Genomic DNA, 23,323 nt, shown 5'->3' with positions numbered 1-23,323 from the left:
TTATTTTTGGCACACAAAAAGTATTTTTGGCGCTTTATAACATTAAGGTTGAACCACTGTAGTCACATGAACTGTTTTAAATGTGTTTTTAGTAGCTTTCTGGGCATTGAGAAAGGGAGTGTTATTGCTGTCAATGCAGGCCTCACTGAGCCATCGGATTTGATCAAAAATATACTAATTTGTGTTCTGAAGATGAACGAAGGGCTTACGGGTGTAGAACGACATGAGAGTGAGTAATTAATGACAGAATTTTCATTTTTGGGTGAAAAAACCCTTTAATATATGTGTGTGTATATGTGCGTGTATCAGGTTCATTTCAGCAAAGGAGGCAGTCTCCTAAAAAAATAACTGGTTAAGAAAATAATCAATAATACAAAAATAAAACAATGCAAATATTACAAAATTTGACATTAAAGAGTGTTAAAAAAAACAAACATTGTCAAACAGCAATACCCGCAGGTAAAGTTACAGCGGGAGGCTTGCCTCCCCTGAGCCCATTGACTTTTAACAGACCCCCCAAAGCTTTCAGTGAGTTTGATGGGGGATATTTGAGAATTGGGGAAAGTTATGTGAGAGACACCATGCTATGATTGGATGTTATCAGTTATTACTGTATATGATTTGTTTGTGCAATAAATCCCGCCTCTTGTTTTTGTGCGCATTCTCGAATTAGCTTGAATGAAGAAAATGATGGTGCTTATGGGAAGACTAAATAAAAAGTAAGTAAACAACTCACCTACTTAGATATCACTGCTTTATGTCACGTCAAAATCAAACTTGAAATGGCCTGAAAACATGATGACTATGAGGGGTTTTTAGCGAGCTATCAGTAATTAGCAAATTAAAGGTAACCTACATCTTGTACATAGCCAACATCTTTTAAAAGTTGACTATTAAAAAGTAAAGCTGAACATCAGTTCACAAATAAAATATACTGTATAAATTGTTACTCCCTTTAGTTATTATTTTGGAATAAATGTAAAAATGCGTAAAGACACTAACTTAATCAAATTTAAACTTGGTTTTAATAAAAAGAACATTACAGTTTTTGTGTAAAAATACAAAATTGTACGTGGTCTGTATTTTTTATGTAATATTTATTTAACCTGGAAAATGTGACAACAGTGTAAGAGGGAAATTAATTTACATTTGATATATATATATATATATATATACATATATATATACATATATATATATATATATATATATATATATATATATATACACACACACACACACACACACACACACAGTATATATATTATTTACATATTAATATATAGAGAGAGGAAGCAAACCTGCAGCTGAACTAAACTAACATTTTTAATAGAATTTCGGCATTATCAAATAGTCAAATTCAGAGTTAAACTGAAATGTACTGTATTTACAAAGCATTGACATTTAGCAATTAACGAGTAATTAGCATGTCAGTAGTATAGAACAAAAGGCTAATATGGATGCAAATGCTTTAACCCTCAGATTAGCCCTACTTTTCTACTTCATATGGTAATATCCTCATTAGGAGAAATCCACCAAAAGACTTAACAGCAAGTAGTTAATATGTAGATTTTCTTTGTAAAGGCTCTAAAAAAATAAATAATACAAAACTGGACATCATTTTCCTGCTTGCCTGATTAATATTATGTAGGTATATTTTCAAGAGGCCTGTTAAACAAGTTAGATTTACAATAAAAAAAAACAGATGATACTGTTTTCAAATGCCCCACTTTCCAAAAGATTACACAGTTCAAATATAACTGTACACATGCCTGGGCTTACAACTGGCACCGAATATACAAACACATGGTAAATCACTTAGAATGCTTGGAAGGTTGGTTTCATTTGACATTTGGAATCAGCAGCTTTGGTTACCTCAAACTACATGTAAATGCTACCGAATACAGTGCCATCTGGTGTTTGTGGAAAGGAATGATGACACAAGGGGTCTGCAATGCAGCACAAACACACAGCTTGTCTTGGCATTACCCATTTCCCATGCAGCATTAGGTGAACGGCAGTCACAGCATGACAAGAGCTGAAACTCTGAACACTTCCCTTTGATATTTTTTATGTTATTTTTTTATGTGGAATGTACAGATCTATGAATTCCAGTGAAAATTCCTGAGTGAAATAATCAGGACATGATGCTAAGCCTCCTGTGATCACATGACAGTGCATATCAAAACAGCTTACGGTTTGTACTGCTCTGAAAATTAAGAACTTAAAGTGACAAGATTTCCTCCATATTCCTAGTTGACGGGCTGATGTGTTTAGCGCTTTGACGTTAGCGTAAGCGTGGAGGAGACTCTGAAGATCTGAGGCAGCATGTTGCTCAGCTGGTAGAACATCTCCTCTGAGATACTCTGATGATAAAAGACAATCAGAAAGACAGATTGAAGCCATATTCTTAAATAAACTACTAAACAACTTAACTTTGGTATTAAACAAAATGATTCGGAAAGCTTGGGCTCAGTATGTTTTTGTTTGTTGCATTAAATTGATCCAAAGTGAGACTTTCACATTGTCCCTAAAATGTCTATTTCAAATAAATGCTGGTCTTTTGAACTTTCTAAAAATGGATTATGGTTTCCACATACATATTCAACATTGATAATAATAAGAAATGTTTCTTGAGCAGCAAATCAGCATATTAGAATGATTTCTGAAGGATCATGTGACTCTGAAGACTGGAGTAATGATGCTGAAAATTCAGCTTCACATTTTTGAATGGTAGTGTACATATATATACAGTGTAAGTATACAATGTGTGGGCAGCATCTAGACAACAGGGTTTAGTTTAGAGGAGTTATTTTAAAAGGTGTTAAAGAGTAAAATAGGCAGCTGTGAATGTGAAGAGTCCACTAAGCCTGAAAGCATGTGTCAACCAATGGACACTATTGTTTGAGAATACAGAGAGTATAATGCTTTTGTTTGTTCTACTGCCAAAAAAAAAAAAAAAAATGTATTTCCTGAACAGTCTCTTAATAGATCAAAAAAGACATTGTTGTACTGTCAATGAGGCTAAAACTAACCTGTGGAACAAGAAACTGAACAGTCCTTGAGATTCCTCCATCCCAGGAGGCCATTTCCATCATAAAACCTAAATAAAAAAGCCAAAGAAGACCGTTTCAAGTTGAGATGATGGAGTAAATGAAGCAGAAAATATGTAAATGTGAACAATACCCGACAAAATTGATTGATTATACTACTCCTATTGACCCTAAAAAGTAAACAATATATATATATATATATATATATATATATATATATATATTTTTTTTTTTTTTTTTTTTTTTTTTTTTTTTGTTATATGCTTTTCTAAAGGGTTGAACTTGGAAAATTACTTGAATATGTTTTTTTTTTTTCAAATAATATATAAATACCAATATAACATCTTGCAAAAAAAAAAAAAAAAAAAAAAAAAAATAGAAAAATAGTATTTTAAAGAGGCCATATTATGCCCTTTTACAAAGTCTTGATTTTGTTTTTGGGGTCTTCTAGAATAGGTTTTCATGCTTGAATGTTCAAAAAACACTTGACTTTGTTGCAGCACCTCTCTTTCCAGTCTGTCAGTAATGCTTTAGTTCCAGTCTCTATGAAGCCCCTCCTTCCGAAAAGCATGATGTGCTCTGATTGGTCTGCTGGACCAGTGTGTTGTGATCGGTCAACCACTTTGAGTGTGTTTTGGAAATATCATGCCCTTTACCACAACCACGAGTTTCAACACACTACTAACGCAACTCAACCAGGCCTCGTGCCCTTTTTTTGGGTATGCCTTAGGCAGGAATTTTTTAAATGAGGAATATTGTTACATGTACGTAAAGTTGATTTAAAAAAAAAAAAAAAAAAAGAAGCATAATAGGTCCTCTTTAAAAAGTATACAGATATTTGTTACTAGTAGGGGAAAAAAATCCAAATTAAGACTGGTCTTACACAACCAACCAAATGGAATGGGCATTTTTTAACTAGCTTTTTAACTACAAATATTTTACAACCCAGTATTAGATGCTTTTAAAACCTACATTACAGACAAAAATTATCAGAATGTAAAACAAATTATATATATGCTATTGACAGAATATGTTTATAATCAATGAGTTTTTGCACGTTCTACATTTGAGCTCTTTGCAGGCCCACCTTTCACACACTTGAAGACCAGCTCAGCTCGTTTCAGACACCAAGGAATGGTCATCTCCTGTACAGAGGAGGAAGGAGGAAGAATTAAAAAAATCAGTGACTGAGATAATATTTAAAGGTGCCCTAGATTAAAAAATTGAATTTACCTTGGCATAGTTAAATAACAAGAGTTCAGTACATTGAAAAGACATACAGTTAGTCTCAAACCCCATTGTTTCCTCCTTCTTATATAAATTTCATTTGTTTAAACGACCTCCGATCTCAACATAACACCGACTGTTACGTAACAGTCGGGATCATTAATATGTATGACCCCAATATTTGCATATGCCAGCCCATGTTCAAGGGATTACACAAGCCAGTATTAACGTCTGGAGCTGCACACAGCCGAATCATCAGACTAGGTAAGCAAGCAAGAACAACAGCGAAAAATGGCAGATGGAGCAATAATAACTGATATGATCCATGATAGCATGATATTTTTACTGATATTTGTAAATTGTCTTTCTAAATGTTTCGTTAGCATGTTGCTAATGTACTGTTAAATGTGGTTACCATCGTTTCTTACTGTATTTACGGAGACAAGAGGCGTCACTATTTTCATTTTTTAAACACTTGCAGTCTGTATAATGCACAAACACAACTTCATTCTTTATAAATCTCTCCAACAGTGTAGCATTAGCCGTTAGCCACGGAGGACAGCCTCAAATTCACTCAGAATAAAACGTTAACATCCAAATAAATACTTTACTCACATAATTCGAAGCATGCATACAGCATGCATGACGAACATCTTGTAAAGATCCATTTGAGGGTTATATTAGCTGTGTGAACTTTGTAAATGCGCTGTAATATAGTCGACAGCTCATGTGGCAGGGAGCACGCGATTTAAGGGGGCGGCGCCGAGTGTAAATCAGTGCATTGTTAATGATGCCCCAAAATAGGCAGTTAAAAAAATTAATTTAAAAAAATCTATGGGGTATTTTGAGCTGAAACTTCACAGACACATTCAGGGGACACCTTAGACTTATATTACATCTTGTGAAAAAGCATTCTTGGGCACCTTTAACCACGTAACCAGGATGCAAAACTACCAAACCACTCTTTGGAGAGCAACTTCTCATACAGGACTATTCAGACTTCAAATTTAATTTAACCTTATTTTCACAGTTACATTAAAAACATTTATTTAACTTTCTCCTAATAATGTCATGTGTTTAATATTTTACTATAGATCAATTTGTGATGAGTCATTTATGTGTAACGGCAATGTATGAATGCAGTAGTCACACTCATCTTGCCGATTTCTACAGACATTCGACGATAAACATTACAGACGTTCATAGTAACAATTACTTTACAAACATATATCCTAAAAACTAATCCTGTCCAAATAGGGCTTAAGACCTCAGCCTTAAAACCATCCTTGGCCTTTGGCTGGGAGAACACACAGTTCCCGTTCAAATGAAAAACATTTCCTGAACACTGAACATTCCTCAACATCGGCCTGTGGTCAGAGAGGCTGTGATTGAGGCTTTCATTTACCCAGAACTACACTGGTCAGTCCAGACAGCCTGATCCAAAACAGACCATTTCTAAATTAGACGACAGAGTTTTGAGGTTGAGAGTCCAAGTAAAAAAAAAAAAAACTGGTTTGAACCATAAAATTTCGGTACCATATTGGTTATCATCAATTTTTTGATTTATATGTCAACATTGGTTATTATTTAGTTGTATAATCCTCTGTTTTTACATTCAGTCAATTAACTTTGCTGTCATTTTATGCTTACTTAAAGTTAATCTTTAAAAACACTAATAATAGTCAGCGACGATAGCCTCGTGGGCAGCGCACCGACATATAGCGCAGCTGCGCATCAGGCGTCCCGAGTTTGAGTCCCAGCTCGTGGACCTTTCCTAATCCTGTCCTCTTTCTCTCTCTACACTTACTGTCCCACTATCATAATAAAGGCAAAAACACCAAAAATAAATCTTTAAAAACAACAAAAAAATAAGTTACATTTCAAAATGAATATCCATTGCAAAAATTTAACAATTGTCGCTTCGTGAAGCTTCAAAACCCTTGCATATAATTTTTTTTGAACCAGTGATTCGGAACATGATTTCCATAAAAGAGGCTCCTTTGGTCATTATGGTTTCAAAACATTTCAAATTTCTGTGAACACATGAACTAGTGTCTATATAGTTTAAGTTTTATAAATTTGTAGACATTTTTAAGGACATATTTGTATAATAAAAAGGAAGAGTTGTAGTTTATAGACTTGTTGGCCTGATTAACCAAGCTCTCCATTAAACAAGCCCTACAATTTATTAAAATAACACATATTATAGACACTTCATATTTAAAGGGATAGTTCACTCAAAAATGAAAGTTCTGTCATCATTTACTCCTCCTCAAGTTGTTCCAAACCTGTATAAATTTCTTTTTCTGCTGAACACAAAGGAAGTTACCTGGAAGTAGACTTGTGCCGATATTCGGTAATGCGATAAATCGCGATAATGAATATGCACGATATTGTAATCGTCGGCACTTCAGAATACCGTAAATAATAATTTATTACCAATTATTTATTTTTTATAAGGCAATTAAGAATACTTTACCCATCAATCGTATAAAATGCACAACACCGCTATATTCTGCGTCAAAAGGACACGCGCTCAGATGTAAACAATCCCAGAAGCACATGGCGGAACGAGTGAAGGAGATGCGCTGAATGAAAGTGCGCGTTCACTCTCTGACAGCAGAGGGCGCTGATGGAACAGCAGCGTGCAGCGGTTACCACGGAAACCGTGCAAGCCAAGTAACTGCGCTAGTGAAGTTTTTAAAATGCTTCAAACAGCCATTCATTTTTTGTAATCTCAGTGTTGTTCATCACAGCACCAAAAACTGAATACTTAAAAAAGACTTAAAAGGATATTTATTTTCAAACCTAAACATTTTTAGATTTTAATCTGGACTACAACATGCCCTTAATGATTAGAAATGTTCTGATTATTTGTTATTGTTCAGTAAAACTTTGAAAACATACAGCTTCATTAGTTAACATGTTAATTCATTATCACTTAACTGACAATAAAAATACTTATAAAGTATTAATTATTATTAATTAATGTTAATTTCTTCGTTACTATTTAATAACATTACTAAAATCAAAATAACTTATTTAATGGACCTGAGATAAAACTAACAATGATCAGTTGTGTTTCTAAATTAACATTAACAAAAAATAACACTTTCTGTAACAAATGTAGCTATTGCTCAATCTTAGTTAATGCATTAAATAGAGTAAAGTGTTATTTGTTGTTCTTTATAGCCTAATTCTTTTGCATTTTAATCTGTTTGAAAATTTCAGTCAGAGTGGTTTTGTTTTATTACAAAAAGAGTTCTTAAACCTGTTAAACTATGACAAAAATGGTTTTGCAACTTATTTTAATATCGTGATAATACCGTATACCGTGATAAAAGCTTCATCAATTAATCGCAACATGAAAATTTGATACCATCACATGCCTACCTGGAAGAATGTTTGTAACCAAGCAGATCTCGCCCCACATTGATGATATCTGCTCGGTTTGTAAAGGGTGTTTTTATGCATGTTTTGGATGAACCAGCATGTGGCATTTCGAGCACTTTGAAACTGTTTCGAAAATTTTGCAAAGCAATTCCCATAAATTACCTAAATTCACTCTAACATTCAAATTTCAAAATAATGATTTAATTATTTATATTTTAAGTAGAGTAAAACTGTTTCTAAGAGATTCGCATAATAGGACATGATCCTTTTCATTTTCCACACATCAATGCAAGCCAGATCACATGCTTTGGCTTGTTAATAAATTACAGTAATTAAGTGTGCACAATGAAGCATCATTTTCAAGGAAAACAGAAATGCATGCAGAATAATAGGTCACAAGTGAACAAAAATGCTTTCTGATTCTTGAGGGCAAATATATCAGATACATGTAGCGTAACGCAGGAGGTAAAACTGGAACTGGAATGTTTTGTTTTGTTTGGCTGCTTGTTTGCATGTTCTAGAACTAGATGCCAATATAAAGGGCCAAAGCCTCCAACATTCCCACAAAAACATCTAAATGATGGAAGTTGGCAGCGGAATGCTCAGGAACACCCTTAGAATATAGATTGTTATAGATTCTTGTAATAGAAAACTTGAGGCTCAGTTGGGTTTTTGAACCCTATGATATTGGCAACGTCCTCAACTACCATTTTTACAGATGTTCCATTCAAAATTGTGTGTAGCGGCTCAAAAGTTCAGACTTTCGGGAATTCAGACATTGAGACAATCCCATGATAATAACAACGTAAACCTAAGTCATTGCTTGTAAATGTTTACAAAATAGTTCAGCAATAAAAATTGTGTTTCTTTAATGAAATTTCATCCATCTACTCTTACCTCAGACATGTCATGCACCAGCAGCAGTGGGATGGTAATAGTGGTGATGTCATGGGTGCAGCAGACCTTCAGGATGTTCCTCAGGCCCATGATGGCCGGGTCCCGGGCTGTGATGTTCCCCGAACGCACGTTATCATCCACACAGAGGTGGAAGACAATATGAACCTCAGACAGATTGGAATGGCGAGTGATGTAGAATTCACCTGATGAAAAATACAGCATGTTAGGACTAACAAACAGACGGTTAAATACATACAGCAATGTTTGAATTACCTGGGACGATATTGGAGGAATTTCTATCTAAGATCTTATTTTTGTCTTCACTTCCCCCATTTCTTGGCATCTCTATAAAACAAATTCAATATGTTTATTAGTGTAATGCATCCAAATACGTTGTACTTCACTTTTGAGTTTGTAATTATCATCCACAATGATTGTCATTAGATTTATTGGACACAATTATTTTTTCCATTCAAATCATCACACATTAAAGTCAATACAACAAATAAACAAAAATAAAGTATAAATACAAGTTAAAATTTAAATTTACCATTTTTATTTGCATTAAAGTAATTACATGGGGAGAAAATGTGCTTAATTGTCACATACAAAAAACTAAAGGCAATAAAATGGTAAAATATTTATTTTAGTAATAAGAAAAGCAGGTTGTGGATTGGGGTGGGAGGATGTGCTTAATTTATCATGCAATAAGTATTTCCTGTTTGATTTAGTAGTGAAATGTGACTAGAACATATACAGGGGTTGGACAATAAAAACTGAAACACCTGGTTTTAAACCATAATAATGTATTAGTATGGTGTAGGGCCTCTTTTTGTGGCCCATACAGCATAAAATCGTCTTGGGAATGACAGATACAAGTCCTTCACAGTGGTCAGAGACATTACTCTTCGAGAACAGTGTCCAGGTCACTATGTGATGCTGGTGGAGGAAAATGTTTTCTGACTTAATCCTCCAAAACACCCCAAAGTGGCTCAAAAATATTCAGATCTGGTGACGGTGCAGGCCATAGGAGATGTTCAACTTCACTTTCATGTTGGTACCATTTTATCATGCTGATACATGGCACCCCCTTCAGGGTACAATGTTTGAACCATTAGGTGACCATGGTCCTCCTGAATGGTTCGGTAGTCCTTGGCAGTGACGGACACATCAAGCACAGTAGGGAATGCCATGATATTGCAGCCCAAACCATCCCCCATGCATGTATTTTTGGATACAATCCGATAGGGCTGGACGATATGACCTTAAGTCAAAATCTTGATTAATTGAACATTTTACCTCGATTACGATTAATGAACGATTATTTTGTTTTGTTTTTAAGCCCTCATAGTTAACTGACAAGGTTTGTACTGTACATATGCATATGCTATTAAAGGTGGGATATTTTTTGAATGAATGAGGCATTTATATAGCACTTTCATGTGTATTACTGTACAACCAAAGCGCTTAATCCTACTGAAAGAGTGCTCTGACATAACAGCTCATTTTCAGCAGTTATTTTATCTATGGTTCGTAACATTTCTTACAGATTTCTGCTCGTTGTAAATCAGATACAGATAAATTAGCACAGTACCAGTACATTTATTTGAATGCATTAATGATGGAGCAATTGCTTGTGTGAATTAGTCATACCATCTCTCTATAAATTAAGAAGCTGTAGGTTGTCAGTAGTTACTTCAAAAGTAGAAAAATATATGCTACAACTTTTGAGTTTCTAAGCTACTTTAGTGATAAATCACAGGACAGCGTTGACCACGAGTTTCTGCGCTCCTCTCTGTGCGCGCGACCTTCACATGATGTGCAGCTACTGTCTGTATGAGTGTTCGTGTGCCACAATGCATCAGTGCAGTAGCTCAATATAATAATACACATCCTATAGTCTAAAATCACTTGAATGTTCAAACTGGCAAGTCTTAAAGGTGCCCTAGAACTTTTTTTAAAAAGATGAAATAAAAGTCTAAGGTGTCCCTTGAATGTGTCTGTGAAGTTTTAGCTCAAAACACACCATAGATTTTTTTAATTCATTTTTTTAACTGCCTATTTTGGGGCATCATTATAAATGAGCCAATTCAGGGCTACTGGCCCTTTAATTCTCGTGCTCCACGCCCACAGAGCTCGCGCTTGCCTTGAACAGTGCATAAACAAAGTTTACACAGCTAATATAACCCTCAAATGGATCTTTATAAAGTGTTCGGCATGCATGCGGCATGCATGCGTCGGATTATGTGAGTATTGTATACTGTTATATTGTTTACATTTGATTCTGAATGAGTTTGAGGCTATGCTGCATGGCTAAAGGCTAATGCTACACTGTTGGAGAGATTTATAGAGAATGAAGTTGTTTATGCATTATACAGACTGCAAGTGTTTAATAATGAAAATAGGGACCGCTCTTGTCTCCGTGAATACAGTAAGAAACGATGGTAACTTTAACCACATTTAACAGTACATAGCAACACTGTTACGTAACAGTCGGTGTTATGTTGATATTCGCCTGTTCTTCGGAGGTCTTTTAAACAAATGAGATTTATATAAGGAGGAGGAAACAATGGAGTTTGAGACTCACTGTATGTCATTTCCATGTACTGAACTCTTGTTATTTGACTATGCCAAGATAAATTCAATTTTTCATTCGAGGGCACCTTTAAAACATGTACAAATGACAACGTTTAGTGAAGACACAAGTGAAAGTGATCTGGCTTCAGGGCTTGCGCGTTGTAATGAGACATGGCGCGGCTCGGCTCTCTTCCACAAAAAGCAGCTCGTGAGCACTGAAGGTGTTTTCCATGTTGTTTTTAAATGGTGTAAAATCACTGGCAAGCCTTTAATCACATACAACTGACAAACTTTAGTGAGGACGTAAGCGAAAGTGATCTTACTTTGGGGCTTGTGCGCTCTGTGTGTGTTGACTTGGCGTTTGAGATCACCTCCATGTTGCTGACTGGACGCTGCAGAGTCATGTGACTACACACATAGTAGTATGTATTAACAGGATTCAAAAAAACAAATAACCGAAAATTATGTCGGTTAGAGGTTCTGAATTTCGGTTTCGATAACTGTTGATTAATCGTCCAGCCCTACAATCCAGGTAAGTACCTTGGCATCCCTTTCAGACAGCTTCCTCTTGTGTCCACAGTTACTCCTGTTGGATGTGGTTCGTTCTACGTGGTGGTATGCCAACATTACCCCGGATACAACAGCTTGCTGTACTGGTCACGGATGAGCCAGCGAGACGTGCACCAACAATTTGTCTAATTTTCTCATTATGTTGTGTGGATTGCAATAATTTATGTACAGCTGTGCCTTCCCTCTGCTAATTCTACATTCACACTCTGCTATTACTGATGGAATGTAAATCAGTGAAGATTGGCCACCAGGTGCACATAGTGAAACCACTACATTGGCCAGTGTTTCAGTTTCATTGTCCAACCCCTGTATGTATATACACTGCCGGTCAAAAGTTTGGAACTATTTTTTTTTTTTTTTATGTTTTTGAAAGAAGTCTCTATCTGTCCCAATTACCACCACACAATAAAATTTTAATATCAATGGTTTAATTTTACTGCAAATTACTTAAACTCTACTAAGAGTTCTCTTTCAATCAAAGTTATGTCACTGTGGTAATTAAATTTACAATAGTTATTACAAACAGTCAGAAAAATGCTAAACTGTACCAGTGGATTCCACCTTCTGCCAAAACATTTGTGCATCTTGAAAAAATGTGTATCGAGTTTCATTGTAGCAAGTCCCTGTCAAATGAAACTGAACACTTCCTCGTGGTGGGACTGAAGTCGGATACGTGATGGTGCAATGCAGAGGTGCTAGTTTTGGACGGACACAAACACACACAGTTGTTGTGTCACTCACCGGGCTGCTCTCTCTGCTTGCTGCTGCGCTGAGCTCGTGCGTACAGCACCACCTGCTGGATGATGTCCAGCTGCTCGTCCACTCTGGGGAAGTGGAAGTCTGTGCACTCCTTAGACACTGTTGCAAAGTCTGATGCCATAGGAACAATTGAAGATGTTATTGTTGTTTATGTTAGCTGTGTTTTATTTTGACATTTGTTGATCTTTACAACAAAATGCTACAAATTAGATATGATACCTCTCTTGATGCCGCTGTACGAGTTGACTCTGTTGTCGACCAGCAGCACCAGGCCGCAAAGCGATGTGGAGTAGAGCGAGAGGGCAGTCTGTAGTCGCCGTAATTTCACCCCACTGCTGTTGTGACGACGATGCTTACAAAAGTCCAGAACATCAGATCGCAGCAGACGGAGATTGTGCATGGTCTTCAGCTGAGCCCCTGAAAAACATAAATATGTCACATCGGTAGCTGTTTGCATCCATTACAAAAGTTTTGGGTCAGTATGAAGTCTCTCATGCTCATCAAGGCTGCATTTATTAAATCAAAAATACAGTAAAAAAATACCCTGAAATGTTATTATAATTGAAAATAACTGCTTTCTATTCGACTGTGTTTTAAAATGTAATTTATTCCTGTGGTGATGATAAAGATGAATTTTCAACATCATTATATTGCTGCTTAATATTTTTGTGGAAACCATGACACATTTTTTCAGGATTCTTTAATGAATAGAAAGTTCAAAAGAACAGCATTTATTTGAAATAAAAATATTTTTTTATCACAAATGTCACTTTTGATCAATTTAATGCACTCTTGCTGAATAAAACTGTTACTATCTCTAAAAAAATTACTCAATCCAAACTTTTGAACAGTAGTGTATACTGGTCGATATCAGATATTTAATTGTGCATGCTCATTTTCTTAATTTTGCTCATTTCCTTTATTTTTATTCCTTTATTTCCTTTATTTGCTGTCCTCTAATGCTCACTTAGTTAACCATTTAGTTAATATTAATGAACACTAACAGTTTAATAACACAGTTAAACATAATATTTTGCAAATCTCAATGTTGTGACACCTAAATTCTGTGGAAGCTTGTTTCCGCCACGGAATAAAAAATACAAAAGGTAAATGTGACTATTTATCTCACAAATTCTGATTTTCCTTCTGGAAATTGTGAGTTATAAAGTATTAAATTCACAATTTCGAGAAAATGTCAGAATTTTGAGTTAACTGTTTTTCTATGTAGAGTGGCCTGAAAAATATTTGGACACTTAGGCCACAACTAAAAATGCATTAATGTCATTGTACTAGATAGTAAATTATCAAATATAGTGGCAAAAAAAAAAAAAAAAATTTCAAGCAAAACAGTTTTTAAATTAAGTCGAAATGTATTTGGACACTTTCTGGTTGTCAAACATTAGTGGAACATGTCCACATGTGAACAAAACAACGTTTATAATGAGCCTGAGAGGCAGACTGAAAACACATTGGAAGTGGGCGTAAATCACCGCGCTGGTTTGTTGTATGTGGGTATTTTTATGTGCCGTTTTGTAGCGCCCAATGTTTCCAAGGAAACGCCATACCTAAGTGGATGGTGAAGCTCTCCTCCAGCTGTCGCTGCTCCTCGAAGAGCCGGGCCCCTGCTTCCCCTGCCTCCCCCAGCTGACCGGGCTGCACCTTGATCTCCTCGCTGAAACACAAATAACAGGCTCAACTTCTGAAGTTCCCCGCCATCCATCAATCACAATGATAAATACAGTTGTTTTGCCGTTGGCTCAAGTGTAACACTATTCACTCATGTGCTAGACGGTGTCAATGTGTCAAAGCGGGGATGCCATAAAATGCAGTTAGAACTGAAACTGAATGAAATCGCTAAGGCAGAATTTCCTCAGTCAGAACCAGAAGAATCTCTTTGAGGATGTTACACCTACATGGGCAGCTCAGGGCTGTAAAAACGATCTAACATAAAAGTTTGTTTACATACTATATCTGTGTGTGTATATGTATATATACAGTGGGTACGGAAAGTATTCAGACTCCCTTAAATGCTTCACTCTTTGTTATATTGCAGCCATTTGCTAAAATCATTTAAGTTCATTTTTTTCCTCATTAATGTACACACAGCACCCCATATTGACAGAAAAACACAGAATTGTTGACATTTTTGCAGATTTATTAAAAAAGAAAAACTGAAATATCACATGGTCCTAAGTATTCAGACCCTTTGCTCAGTATTTAGTAGAAGCACCCTTTTGATCTAATACAGCCATGAGTCTTTTTGGGAAAGATGCAACAAGTTTTTCACACCTGGATTTGGGGATCCTCTGCCATTCCTCCTTGCAGATCCTCTCCAGTTCTGTCAGGTTGGATGGTAAACGTTGGTGGACAGCCATTTTTAGGTCTCTCCAGAGATGCTCAATTGGGTTTAAGTCAGGGCTCTGGCTGGGCCATTCAAGAACAGTCACGGAGTTGTTGTGAAGCCGCTCCTTCGTTATTTTAGCTGTGCGCTTAGGGTCATTGTCTTGTTGGAAGGTAAAGCTTCGGCCCAGTCTGAGGTCCTGAGCACTCTGGAGAAGGTTTTTGTCCAAGATATCCCTGTACTTGGCCGCAATTATCTTTCCCTCGATTGCAACCAGTCGTCCTGTCCCTGCAGCTGAAGAACACCCCAACAGCATGATGCTGCCACCATGCTTCACTGTTGGGACTGTATTGGACAGGTGATGAGCAGTGCCTGGTTTTCTCCACACATACCGCTTAGAATTAAGGCCAAAAAGTTCTATCTTGGTCTCATCGACCAGAGAATCTTATTTCTCACCATCTTGGAGTCCTTCAGGTGTTTTTTAGCAAAGTCCATGCGGGCTTTCATGTGTCTTGCACTGAGGAGAGGCTTCCGTCGGGCCACTCTGCCATAAAGCCCCGACTGGTGGAGGGCTGCAGTGATGGTTGACTTTCTACAACTTTCTCCCATCTCCCGACTGCATCTCTGGAGCTCAGCCACAGTGATCTTTGGGTTCTTCTTTACCTCTCTCACCAAGGCTCTTCTCCCCCGATAGCTCAGTTTGGCCGGACGGCCAGCTCTAGGAAGGGTTCTGGTCGTCCCAAACGTCTTCCATTTAAGGATTATGGAGGCCACTGTGCTCTTAGGAACCTTAAGTGCAGCAGAAGTTTTTTTGTAACCTTGGCCAGATCTGTGCCTTGCCACAATTCTGTCTCTGAGGTCTTCAGGCAGTTCATTTGACCTCATGATTCTCATTTGCTCTGACATGCACTGTGAGCTGTAAGGTCTTATATAGACAGGTGTGTGGCTTTCCTAATCAAGTCCAATCAGTATAATCAAACACAGCTGGACTCAAATGAAGGTGTAGAACCATCTCAAGGATGATCAGAAGAAATGGACAGCACCTGAGTTAAATATATGAGTGTCACAGCAAAGGGTCTGAATACTTAGGACCATGTGATATTTCAGTTTTTCTTTTTTAATAAATCTGCAAAAATGTATATATATATATATATATATATATATATATATATATATATATATAGACACACACAGACACATTATATTTTATATAGATGCGATTAATTGATTTTCCAGCCCTATTCACTTCACAACCTATCACAATCTTTGATCACCTCAGCAAGGATTCATAATCTAAATGCTATTAGTATCTTTACAACTTTCTCTTTCACTCACTTTATTGTGCTGTTGTTAGGGTTCTGTAGGTCCCGGTGAAGCTTCATCACCCATTCCTGATACTCTTGTTTCTGGATACCTGTGACTTGCTTCAGTTCACTGGCCCACTTGTTCTCTAGCACCTTCCCATCACAAAAAGACCAAACAGAAGAGTCTGGAATCATTAATATGTTCTGCATTATTATAGTTTGTTTCAATCTGACTGTCAGATTGGTCTTACTTGCTGTGCGTCAAAATGTTGGGCAGCCACGGTATTCACATCCTGATCACACAAGGTCTTTCCCAGCTCCTGCATGACTTTATTCATCTCAACAGCCTGTCTGTAAGGACAAATTGTCATATTTCATGTATTTCATAGTAGGAGTTTTGGATTTTTGGACATGTTTCTTATGAAAAAGCTCAAATATAAGTGTCAGGATTATGTTTTGTTCATTGTATTTTAGTTCTATTTTCCCTGTTCCTGTTTGCCTGTGTGCCCTGTCATTTGACAGTGTCATCCTAGTGTGTGTCAGTTTGTTCGCTTGGTTAATTATTCTGTTCACCTGTTGTTCAATTAATTAACTCATTAAGTCTGTGTATATATACACATATTTATGTAAAAAATACTTTTTCTTTTCTTCTATTTATCAAAAAATACTGAAAAAAAAATGCATCAGTTTCCACTAAAATATTAAGCTGCAAAACTGTTTTCGACATTGATAATAATTAAAAATGTTTCTTGAGCAGCATATTAGAATGATTTCTGAAGGATCATGTGACACTGAAGACTGGAGCAATGATGCTGAAAATTCAGCTTTGCATCACAGGAATAAATTACATTTAAAAATTTATTCAAATCATTCCATTTAAATTATAATCATATTTCACACAATTATTGTTTTTACTGTGTTGTTAATCGAATAAATACAGCCATGGTGAGCATAAGAGATTTCTTTAAAAAAATGTAAAAAAAAATCTATTCAACCATAAAATAATTTAGGTAGGGCATATATTAAAAAAATAATAATTTTGTATTACTGTAACGTGAAAAATAGTCCTAATAAAGACTAAAGGTGTATCCAAATGTTGACTTGTATTTCAGTCACATGTTTTCTGTTCAATTAATATTATCATTATCTTTAAAAAAAAAAATATGCAAAAAAGTATTATAAAATATTTGCAAATTTTGCACTTAAACAAAACGTCTTATTTTTTTTACCTTTATACTTATTACTGAATATGGAAAGATTCTGCATTTATGTTCAGAGCTCATTATCCAAGCTGGCATTTTTCCTAATTTTTCTCGTTGTAACCTCCCACACAAACCTCTCCTGAAGTTTCTTGAGCTCCATGTCTCTCTCGCTGATGAGCTCAGAGACACTGACAAAGTAACTGTGTTCCAGGTTGAGAAGGGTCTCTGAGGCTGGAGAGTGGATCAGTTCATGATAGACACTCGCAAAATCCTCGTCCCAGCTGGCTTCTTCGGGACGGGCATGTTCCAGTGTAGTCTACACACAGAAATGATGCAGAACAGACACACTTACCAGGGTGGCACAAAAGTAATCGACTTATTGAGTACTTGTTCTGTACCAACTAGTCAGTTACTGGAACTACATTTATTGATTTACCTTAATGCTTTTGTTTGTTGTTGTTTTAAAATCCCCCTGGAGTTAATAATTTTATCCCTTAAAACTCATCTTTGATAATCAAAATGACCCACTTAAACATTTTTTCCTGCAATTTTTTTTATCATACCTTACAATAGCTTGAATGTAACTCTACACCCTTGCTTCAATTAGTATATGAAGATCCATAAACATGTAAATTAGTCCCACACCATCTCGGACTACCTGATCCACTCGGTCAAAGCTAAACAATGCCCATGAGTCTTTCATAATTGTTTTCTAAATAAAATCATAGCTTTTTTTATACTTTTAGATGAACTTTTTCCTACAAACCTTTTATATGCGGAAAAACCTGGAAGCTTAATTAACCAGTATAAATAAAACCATTAGAATCTTTTTACGCAAACAACCAGGTGGTCGTTAAACAGCCATTTGATGGGCTTGAAATAGACTGGAGAGCATCCATGTGTATTTGTGTACGGCTGCTGTAAAATGTTAATGGTTATCCAGTGCTTCATAGAAAAGGGAGGGGGTGGATTCTGCTTTCTTTTTATAAGTGTGCTGGAGCAAGTGGAAGCAGAATTTAAACTGCAATACTTTGAAGTGCTAATGCAAATGGTCAGGATGACCTTCTTAAATGTGGAAATAGGACAGATATTCTGTTTCAAAGGAACTTCTTGTGTAGGCAGAGTGATTTATTGGTTTATTATATAGCAAATTAGCTAATTAAAAGACAATTAATATTCAGTATTCAGTTGATTTAACTGCACTGATGCTATCGTATGAAAAAAAAAATTAACTGAATTGAGCTGGATAATAGATCTTAATCAGGGTAGTGCCATATTAAATTTAGGGCTGTCAAACGATTAATCGCGATTAATCGCATACAAAATAAAAGTTTGAGTTTGCATAATATATGTGTGATGTGTGTAAATAATATGTATATATAAATACACACAAATTAATGTATATATTTAAGAGAAATATGTTATTTATGTACAAAAAAATGTATTTATATATAATATAAATTATATAAAAATATAAATAAATGCATATACTTGTAAATATTTCTCAAATACATACATGGATGTGTTTGTATTTATATACACATAATAATTACACACAGTACACCCACATATATTAGGCAAACTCAAACTTTTATTTTGTATGCGATTAATCGTGATTAATCATTTGACAGCCCTAATTAAATTTTTGACAGGAATAAAAATGAAATGAGGCTGTGAGGGGTAGAATACAGTGTGTTCAATGGATTGTTTAACAACATCATAATTGTTCAGCAAACAAAACGTCTTGTCGGAAAAAAAACTTTAAGTAGACAAAAACTCTATAAAACAGTTTTAAAGAGTTGTGAAGTTGTGATCTAGGACCTTTATACAATGTGTACAATTGAGACGGTAAGTCTATCCCTCACAGCCTCGTTTTCATCTGTGTGTTAAATTCAATATGGCGTCTAACCTGACTAAGGGATGCACTGAAATTTTGGCTACCGAAAAATTTCGTCCAAAACAGCTATTTTCAGTTTCAGGCCGAAATGGTTTTGGAGGGCTGAAAACAGTGACAAAACAGACATTTAATTTAAACATCAGAAGGTATGTTGAAAGATACAGTACAACCTACCGAAATGAATCCTGTCTCATGTAATCACTAAATCAGTGTTTTAATCGGGGAAAGAGGTCAGCTTGTAGGCTAAACAATCACTTAACATTACATTTACTTCAAGAAATGTCCATTAAACTCATTAGTTAGCAAGAAAAAATCATTCTAGAGATGAGCATTTTGCTAAATGTATGCACTGTATTACTCATTCGTTAAATTTTCTTAAAGGTGCCCTAGAATTAAAAATTGAATTTACCTCGGCATAGTTAAATAACAAGAGTTCAGTACACGGAAATGACATACAGATTCTCAAACTACATTGTTTCCTCCTTCTTATATAAATCTCATTTGTTTAAAAGACCTCCGAAGAACAGGCGAATCTCAACATAACACCGACTGTTACGTAATTGCATATGCCAGCCCATGATCGAGGCATTACACAAGGGCAGCCAGTATTAACGTCTGGATCTGTGCACAGCTGAATCATCAGACTAGGTAAGCAAGCAAGGAAAACAGCGAAAAATGGCAGATGGAGCAATAATAACTGGCATGATCCATGATTACATGATATTTTTAGTGATATTTGTAAACTGTCTTTCTAAATGTTTCGTTAGCATGTTGCTAATGTACTGTTAAATGTGGTTAAAGTTTCTTACTGTATTCACAGAAACAAGAGCCGTCACTATTTTCATTATTAAACACAACTTCATTCTTTATAAATATCTCCAACAGTGTAGCATTAGCCGTTAGCCACGGATCACAGCCTCAAATTCATTCAGAATCAAATGTAAACATCCAAATAAATACAATACTCACATAATCCGACGCATGCATGCAGCATGAATGATAAACACTTTGTAAAGATGCATTTTGAGGGTTATATTAGCTGTGTAAACTTTGTTTATGCACTGTTTAAGGCAAGCGCGAGCTCCGGGGGCAGAGAGCGCGCGATTTAAAGGGACCGCAACCTGAATCGGTGCATTTCTAATTATGCCCCAAAATAGGCAGTTAAAAAAATTAATTAAAAAAATTCTATGGGGTATTTTGAGCTGAAACTTCACAGACACATTCAGGGGACACCTTAGACTTATATTACATCTTGTAAAAAAACATTCGATGGCACCTTTAACCTGTTAGTTAAGTCTTTATTTTCGCCTATTTATTGTATGTCTGAATAAATCTGTCATGAAAACAAGTTATTACAGTTTATTGTCGTTTAAATGTTTATATTTCACCAACAAACTGGAGTAGAAACAAAAACTGTTATTGAAAAGTTGCTATAAAACATGCCTTATGTGCAATTCAAATGTTTGTACAACTCAGTTTTAGCTATTTGACTGTTGATTATTAAATGCATTTGATTAATTAATTGAGTATTCATTTATATTCGGTTTTCAGCAAAAAGCATCCTGAATTTTCAGTTTCGGCACAGAATTTCGTTGCAACATACACATTGTTATTAAACTTAACTGAATCAATAATTAACTTCTGTAGAGATGCTTATAGCTGAATTGACCTTGATTAATAATTGATGAACTTTGCGACATTGAAACAATGACTTAAAATTGAAACATCATGCTAAATTGAGCTGAAATATAATGACACTATTAACTTTTGTAGAGATGTTTAACATCTTAATTTGATTCAAAATTGACAGAATGAAAAATGAAAAAATGCCAATGAAAGGTCATGCCAATGGAAAAAAAAAGGTGCTCGTGTAGATGTAGAAGGAATGCAATGATACTGAAATAACTTAATTATTCGACTGAGTCTGCGCCTTACCTCAGAATAGGCCTTGGCCCATAAATTTGTAAGTTTGTTGACATCAACCTCTCCAGTAGTGAGTCTCTGCAGGGCTGCTTCTGCCTCTCGGTCATAATCCGCTAACGTTTCCCTCTCTATGAAACTAACGAGTCGGTTTTTCAAGTCTAAAATCAATACAAAAATGTTAGAGGGTGTACACAGTAATTCAAAGTGTTGATAATCTGATGCATGCTCAAATAAATGTTAATACATTACCATTTTCTACAAAACAGGGGATTTTATGAAGCAGCATGATCCGCCCATGAAGATCACTGACATTTTCTTTGAGGGGGAACTGAAGTGGGACTTTGAGGACACAGTGATGTTTTCCTGCCTTAAACTCAAACACAAACTCCTTTTCAATTGTATTGGTTTTCCCTTTGTTTTTCCTCATCTTAGCCTGTGTTCAGAAGACAGACATACAAATAATGGATTTACGACAGATACAGACATAATTATGCATAATTATTATGAATGCTGTCTAGGTAGGCAGCTCCCTAGGCTGTTGAGACACATCCATAGATTCTGCAGAAATAGACTGGAATATACAAGCAGTCAAATAACTCATCGTGATGCAAGTTAACCAGAAATTCTCGTTAGACAAATGCAGAAATATGGATGTAAATATCTGATAAGCACATCGTTTTAATAAATAACAAATGCTGTTCAACAACAGCTCACATTATATGAATGAATTCAGTGTTTAGAAACGAGCTCGTACCAGAAGATTAAACAACCAGATACTAACTCAAATATGTTTGAAAATCAAGCGTGGTTGAAATACACGACTAATATTCGTGCATTTTCTGGTAAACTGTTCAATTTGATTGCAAGACACTTCCGGCTTACCTCCGCTTGTTTTACTCGGCTAGCTGTCAGCTGATCAGCTAGTGTGCGATTAGTAAGAGCAGATTCTACTCGAAAGGAGAATCGTGGTTTGTCGTAGACGTAGACTGTCCGTAATATTTTTTTAAATTATTATTATTTGTAATTATTATTACTTTGTCAATAATTGTTATTTAATATTTCACACCAACATAAAAAAGTTAGCAAAACAGTATTTGTTGAAAGTGTTTTGTTTAACACAAACTACTAAAGAGCCGTATCACGAGCGTTGTACAGTATCTCTGTGGGGCTTAGTGTAAATATAAATTCTTAATGTTCTTTTGGACCTGATGTAGTCCAGTCAAAACAAAACATTCCTCTCCTGCACAGTCCTGAGACTTTACAAGCAAAAAAAAGATTATTAATCGTTTTTTACATATTAAAGGGTTAGTTCACCCAAAAATGAAAATTATATCATTAATTTCTCACCCTCATGTCGTTCTACACCCATAAGACCTTCGTTCATTTTCGGAACACAAATTAAGATATTTTTGATGAAATGCGATGGCTCAGCAAGGCCTGCATAGACGGTACTTCCTCTCTCAAGATACATAAAGGTACTAAAAATATATTTAAATCAGTTCATGTGAGTACATTGACTCTACCTTAATATTATAAAGCGATGAAAATATTTTGTGCGTCAAAAAAACAAAACAAAATAGCAACTTTTTAACAATATCTAGTGATGGGCGATTTCAAAACACTGCTTCATGAAGCTTCGGAGCTTTACGAATCGAATCAGTGCATCGGAGCGTCAAAGTCACGTGATTTCAGCAGTTTGGCGGTTTGATACGCGATCTGAATCACTGATTCGACTCAAAAGATTCATAACGCTCTGAAGCAGTGTTTTGAAATCGGCCATCACTAGATATTGTTAAAAAGTCGTTTTTGGTTTTTTGGCGCACAAAAATATTCTCGTCGCGTTATAATATTAAGATTGAACCATTGAACTCACATGAACTGATTTAAATATGTTTTTAGTACCTTTATGGATCTTGAGAGAGGAAGTACCATTGCTGTCTACGCAGGCCTCGCTGAGCCATCGGATTTAATCAAAAATATCTTAATTTGTGTTCCGAAGATAAACAAAGGTCTCACGGGTGTGGAACGACATGAGGGTGAGTATTAATTACATTATTTTCATTTTTGGGTGAACTAACCCTTTGAAATCTGATTATTCTTGTACTATATGAAAATTTTTACTTTCAAGATACAAGCAAGCACAGCACATTTTCTGTGTCTACTGTAAAATGTTTAACGTG

At 35.6% G+C, this 23,323-nt stretch overlaps 1 protein-coding gene across 3 annotated transcripts; it reads right to left on the bottom strand.

Moving 5' to 3' along the window:
• Nucleotides 1-1,308: 1,308 nt before the first annotated feature.
• Nucleotides 1,309-22,144, bottom strand: lg15h12orf4 (linkage group 15 C12orf4 homolog). Of its 3 annotated transcripts, none has more exons than XM_048158892.1 (14): nt 22,026-22,144; nt 21,393-21,576; nt 21,156-21,301; nt 17,458-17,639; nt 16,373-16,472; nt 16,153-16,274; nt 14,042-14,148; nt 12,696-12,893; nt 12,459-12,587; nt 8,844-8,915; nt 8,571-8,773; nt 4,141-4,198; nt 3,036-3,103; nt 1,309-2,366 (listed from the first exon to the last, which is right to left on the bottom strand). In XM_048158892.1, the coding sequence occupies exons 2-14, from the start codon at nt 21,568-21,570 to the stop codon at nt 2,274-2,276; spliced, it is 1,656 nt and encodes a 551-aa protein (XP_048014849.1). In that variant the 5' UTR covers nt 21,571-21,576; nt 22,026-22,144; the 3' UTR covers nt 1,309-2,273. The 3 variants fall into 3 exon arrangements, with proteins under 3 accessions (XP_048014849.1, XP_048014848.1, XP_048014850.1); XM_048158891.1 differs by having other exon boundaries at nt 21,898-22,059; XM_048158893.1 differs by having other exon boundaries at nt 21,925-22,027.
• Between the last annotated feature and the right edge of the window lie 1,179 nt (nt 22,145-23,323).

Source organism: Megalobrama amblycephala, linkage group LG15 (genome assembly GCF_018812025.1).
Source record: "Megalobrama amblycephala isolate DHTTF-2021 linkage group LG15, ASM1881202v1, whole genome shotgun sequence".
Taxonomy (NCBI): domain Eukaryota; kingdom Metazoa; phylum Chordata; class Actinopteri; order Cypriniformes; family Xenocyprididae; genus Megalobrama; species Megalobrama amblycephala.
This window is presented reverse-complemented; position numbering and strand designations above follow the sequence as displayed.

Bases quoted from the DNA above. Each gene is read 5' to 3' on its own strand.
- lg15h12orf4 (XM_048158892.1), bottom strand. From the start codon at position 21,570: ATGAGGAAAAACAAAGGGAAAACCAATACAATTGAAAAGGAGTTTGTG. The intron at 17,640-21,155 runs GTAAGGCGCAGA...TTCTGTGTGTAG, and splicing joins GGGCCAAGGCCTATTCTGAG to ACTACACTGGAACATGCCCG. The intron at 4,199-8,570 runs GTAAGAGTAGAT...TCCTCTGTACAG, and splicing joins TGGTGCATGACATGTCTGAG to GAGATGACCATTCCTTGGTG.